The following is a 5,465-nucleotide window of genomic DNA, read 5'->3' as shown; positions in this document are numbered from 1 at the left end:
AAAGCTTCATTTTTGATTAGTAATATGCATTGCTAAGGACTTCATTTGGACAACTTATAAAGGCAATTTTCTCAAATAATTTGATTTTTTTTTGCACCCTCAGATTCCAGATTTTCAAATAGTTGTATCTCGGCCAAATATTGTCCTATCCTAACAAACCATACATCAATGGAAAGCTTAGCCTATTTATTCAGCTTTCAGATGAATGTGTATAGCCCTAAATCAATTTCAAAAAATTGACCCTAATGACTGGTTTTGTGGTCCAGGGTCACAAATGACGAATAATGGAAATAATATACTTATGGAAATAAAAGAAAACATTTACGTGCAAACTGAATGTAATGTTTTCACACTTTATAGCACGTTATTTGCAATTAAGTGAAAATGTATTAGTTTATCTGAACCACTTTTTTTGTTTTTTTAAATATAGGCTACTTTTACAATTTAAAGTAAACAAGTGCACATTCAATACAGTTAAGTGCACTCTTTTCACAATGATAACCGTTTCTGCTAAAACACCACAGGTCCTAATAGTTATTTCTACTTGAGTAAAGTGCTAAATTACTGAGATCTTTGTTAAGATCTTTCTGGCATTTATTTTGTTAATGACAGCTTACCACAGGTTTACTGTAGCAACAAAAGAAGAAACAAAGTTACCAAAGTACCAAATGCTGCTAAAACCCCAAGGACGTGTTGTAAACCTCACAAGCACAGGTCTTAACAGAAACAAATACTGCTCAAGTAGTTTCTAAAGCACAGCATACGGAGGTGGTTGGTGTTACAGCGCTTAGCTTAGTTAAATGACGGTCAATTGTATTTGAATGTAATATTTAGAGTTGGGGGCATAGACTGTATGGTTGGGGGCCATGAGTGGCGATGTGATCCGGGGCAGTGGCGCGAGTCGCGACGCTTCATGGACGTGTTTAACGGCCCGCGCCACACAGTCCGTCACATTCATGCCAGTTTGTTACACTTGAGCTTTTAAATCACAATAAAGTACCTGAAATATCGCCTGTATTGCCAGACTTATGAAGCAATGCGTAGGAAACCGGAAACGTTTACGTGTAGTCGTTCCAGTGCTATATTATGGTCTGGCAGGCTATTAGCTCGGAGGCTAACTCATTTCACAATAAGTTACTCACTGTCCAGTATCAGGCTCCTTTCATGTAATTTCGGTCCAAAGAATGGTCTTCTGAACAATGTAGACAATACTGAGGAAATCGAGTTCATGCGATGAGAAAACTATAAACTCCAACAAAATAATATCCACTATAATGAAGGTTCAGCTATGGTCGACTGCCTTTTGTTTTACTACCGCGCCACAGCACCAGCGGCTCAACGGAAAACCCGGGCTGGAGTCTGTCTATCCCGCGCCAGCGGAGCTGCGAGAAACCCGGGCTGGAGTTTACATTCCAGATGTTAAACTTTTAATTTTCGTAATTACAATAGGTATTATTATCCAAGTACTACACTTAAATATTCTGCTGCTTTGTTTTGATATTCTTCATACCATTACTCTAGGCTTATTTTGTATTATATTTGGCTTATAGTGGTCCAGCAGGCCTAGTTTAGATGAAATGCTGGATGTCCTTTAAAGGGGTCATATGATGCGATTTCAATTTTTCCTTTCTCTTTGGAGTGTTAAAAGCTCTTGGTGCATAAAGAAGATCTGTAAAGTTGCAAAGACTAAATTCTCAAATCCAAAGAGATATTCTTTATAAAAGTTAAGAGTCAGCCACACCTACCTAAAACGGCTCGTTCTAACACGCCCCCACATGTCTAAGTCACGATGTGGGAAGATTTGCATAACGCCGCCCAAATGTTCACGCAAAGAAAGAAGGCGTAACTTTTATTCTCGCTGTAGTATTGTTGTTGCCGCCGCCGCCATGTCGTGAATGCGCTGTGTGATTCGTTGTGAAAGCGAAACTACTTTGTTTGGTCTTCCAAAAGAGGACGATATCCTCTTCGTCATGCCTGGAGCTGATCCGTGCTGGTCGCTGAGGAAATACTACAACTTCGCGCTGTGGATCGCCGGATCGGCTTTCACCGTGGACGAAGCGGAGTTCAGCCCGGGGTCGTCACATGTGGTTGCCTCCGGACGCTCCTTCGTTGAATCCGCCAGCCGCGCCATTCTCAAGCCTTTTGGCCTTCCACAAGAGGACGATATCGCTTCGTCATGCCTGGAGCTGATCCGTGCTGGTCGCTGAGGAAATACACTGACTTTGCCTGTGGATCACCGGATCGGCTTTCATCACCGACGAAGCGGAGTCCAGCCCGGTGTCGTCACATGTGGTTGCCGCAGGCATCACAGTATGGTAAGGGGCATAACATTTCCGTCACACGCTTGAGGAATTCGGCCAATCACAACGCACTGGATAGCTGGCCAATCAGAGCACACCTCACTTTTTCAGACCGATGAGCTTTGTAAAAATCAACGCGTTTCAGAAAGGCGGGGCATAGAGGAGAAACAATAATGTACAGTATGTGGAAAATAATGTGTTTTTTTAACCTTAAACCGCATAAACACATTTCATTACACCAAATACACAAAATAATGTTCTTTTTAGCAGCATCATATGACCCCTTTAAGAGGCAAATGTACATTCATGATTTAAAAAGCAAAACAAAACGTTTCTGGGGAAAAGTATGGAAAAATTATATTTTTGCTTTTACATTTTAGAGACTTAATATGTGAAAAAATGTATGGAATTTTTTTTATAGTTATAGGTATTAATTTATTTCATATATACTATACTATACAATACTATACTATACTATACTATACTAAGTTATGTGACATGAACAGTTTTCACCCAGAGCCTTTTGGTCTGATACAACATTTTAATAAGAGAACAATTAAGTCTTAAAAATGAATAAATTCAGTGGGTCGGATGAAGTCATCCTACGGTGGACTATGGCTTGTAACTTGTAAAAGTTGGTCATTTATCCACAAATAAATTATTTTAATTTAAAGCATCAAAGATGTGGTCAGTGAGGTTCAGTATAACAGAACGTATACATTTATTTTGTGCCAAGTATTCTTAGCCTACATATGTATGTGCTTAATAAAAATACCCTGCAATTGTACTTTTGGTATATTAAACTGGTATACCTAAAGTCTGCTAAATCGGAACAACTAATTGTGTGCTTAATGCACTTTAATTGTGTGGAAGTAGTGATGAAGTCCAACTAAAGATATTTCATTGTGCTAAAGTGGAACTATTGCTAGTATACTTCAGGTTCACTTTAAATAGCTTGCGATCTTATACAGAGATCACACAATCCTTATTAGTAGTGATATTAAAACACATTTTAGGCATTATATTAAGAAATGTGCATTGTGCAATAAAGAAATACTCCAAAATGAAGTTAAATTAGAATTTTATATCAGTAAGTGATATGTCAATAAATGTTAATAGTTTCGAATTGTACGTAGTACAAAAATAAATGTAGGCCTACTTTAGTTAAACAATGGCAGTTTCTTTATTATTATTATTATGTATTTATTTTTTATTGTGGCTAAGCTCCTTGTCTCTCCCAACCCTAGCAACGCCCCTGAGAGAAACGCGAATCGGAGTTTTCTACACGTTGTTCCACTTTGTAACAAGTAATTCAAGAGAACTTTGTCAATTCAACATTTCTTGCAATCAAATGGACAACAAATAACCTCGTTAATATATATTTGACACAATTGTTCATTAAAATATAAAATCAGCCGCTTACTTTCGAATCTGTCCGATGTTTTACTAATACAGTAAATTAGGCTATAAATTTCGTAAAATCCTGAGTTTGTGCTGCCCGTCGTGACAGAAACGTGAAGCCCTAATGTAAACATCAAAACCCCGGGATAATTAAGTTTGAAATATTCGTATATTCTGTGTTCAGTAGGCTTATTCTGGGCTGCGTTTCCCAAAAGCATCGTAAGCTTCACAAGTCGATCGTAGCTCCATTGGTTTCAATGGATTTTACGATGCTTTTGGAAACGCAGCCCTGTTCAATAACATTAGCCGACAGATCCTATTACACTGGTTACAAAACAGATAATAAGAGACTACCGACTGACCCATTTATATTTCTGTAATACTGACACAAAATCACAAAATCGTACACAACGAAATGCGCGCATCCTCAAGCGTCTGCTGTATTATGAACCAATGAAATTGTCTGTCGTGTCGCCCCGCCCACTCCGGCTAATAACCAGCCTTATTATGACGTTGCGGTTCTATTTGGAATTATTGTTCACAGACATCAGTGATTAACAGCTGCTTCAAAGCTTTCAAAAGACTTCAGTCAAACATTTTTACTTTTTATCTGCAATCTGCAAAAAAAAAAAACGTGAAGATGTATTGCTCACGAATTTCAAATTTGCCATTTTTGTATAAACCAGATGGCATCTATCAATCCACCACCAAGAGCCACTTTAGACTCATTGACAGAACCTCCGTCCCTGTCATTCAACCTAAGATAACCAACCTCACAATGCAAAGGACAAACTTTAAAATGACTTCTGGGGACAGGAGTGGTGACTTTGTGACCACTCATTCTGATTTCAAGTACCTGCCAATTTCTAAAGCCAAACTTGTTCGACCAGTTACCAAAGTCAGAATAAGTGTGCCGGAGGGAAAATATCCCGAGCCGACATACAGATCCAGTTACACCAAACAAGAGGTGTCTCCAATCCTTATTGCAAAGGAACCAGGGAGCGCAGGTCAGTACTGCACACTCACATTGTCCATTGACCTTTTTGTTTTTTGCCTTTTTTGAACAGATGATGCTTTATTTTTTATTAATCAGGTGTTGGATCAAGTCTAAGGCAGGAGAAAAAGAACAGATATGACTGTAGTTATCAAGAGCAGTTCCTGTACAGCGGGTGTCCTCCTCTTTCTCCTCTGGAGTCCATAGAGAAGGTAAATCTAAATCATTTGCAGTTTTGGGTGTAATGCATTTGTAAGTAATCCGTTACTGTAATTTAATTACTTAATAAGGGATTACTCCTAATTTTTCTGTAATTTAATTACAGTTACTTCTGATGTAATTGCAATAAATACTGTGTAAACTATGAAACAATTATGTAATAGCAATAGTGGATTTAACATCAAAATTTAACATTTAATGTTAAAATGTATGATTTTAATGCATTCATCTCCCTTTGGTTAATTTATGCATTTTATAGCCTATTATTTATTTGAAAGAATTAAAAGAGCAGTTTCTTTGTGTCAGTGTCTATTCTTGTATTGTTCAACGGGTTGAGGTTGATATGGAATTTCGAAAGTAATAAGTAATCCAATACTTTTAGAGTATTTAGTATAATAATCTTACACGGTTGAAGACGTAATTAGCTAGTAATTAATTACTTAGCAAGAGTAATCATTTGGTGGTGGCAGGGCAGTCCTTAGGGGGGTGCAACTGGTGCGATCGCACCGGGCCCTGCGGCGAACGGACCGAGGGAGACATCCCCCCCCCCG

At 38.2% G+C, this 5,465-nt stretch overlaps 2 protein-coding genes across 6 annotated transcripts in view; one reads left to right on the top strand and one right to left on the bottom strand.

Moving 5' to 3' along the window:
* The window catches only part of kansl3 (KAT8 regulatory NSL complex subunit 3), a 35,719-nt gene extending 34,392 nt beyond the window's left edge, over window positions 1-1,327 (bottom strand). For 4 of the 5 annotated variants that reach the window (XR_001636639.1, XM_016515679.1, XM_016515681.1 and 1 more), the window contains exon 1: window positions 1,143-1,327. The gene's annotated coding sequence lies outside the window, so the exon portion shown is untranslated. Of the gene's footprint in view, window positions 1-1,000 lie in introns of all 5 variants that reach the window. The other variant, XM_016515680.1, reaches the window with a different exon arrangement.
* Window positions 1,328-4,341: 3,014 nt separating this feature from the next.
* The window catches only part of LOC107710821 (uncharacterized), a 3,477-nt gene continuing 2,353 nt past the window's right edge, over window positions 4,342-5,465 (top strand). Inside the window, exons 1-2 of the mRNA XM_016515670.1 lie at window positions 4,342-4,708; window positions 4,795-4,907. Of these exons, the coding sequence (XP_016371156.1) occupies window positions 4,342-4,708; window positions 4,795-4,907 (480 nt within the window). The remainder of the gene's footprint in view (window positions 4,709-4,794; window positions 4,908-5,465) is intronic.

This window comes from Sinocyclocheilus rhinocerous, unplaced genomic scaffold (assembly GCF_001515625.1).
Source record: "Sinocyclocheilus rhinocerous isolate Xijiao unplaced genomic scaffold, SAMN03320098_v1.1 scaffold1198, whole genome shotgun sequence".
Classification (NCBI taxonomy): domain Eukaryota; kingdom Metazoa; phylum Chordata; class Actinopteri; order Cypriniformes; family Cyprinidae; genus Sinocyclocheilus; species Sinocyclocheilus rhinocerous.
The sequence above is the reverse complement of the archived record's forward strand: the minus strand, read 5'-3'. Positions and strand labels throughout refer to the sequence as shown.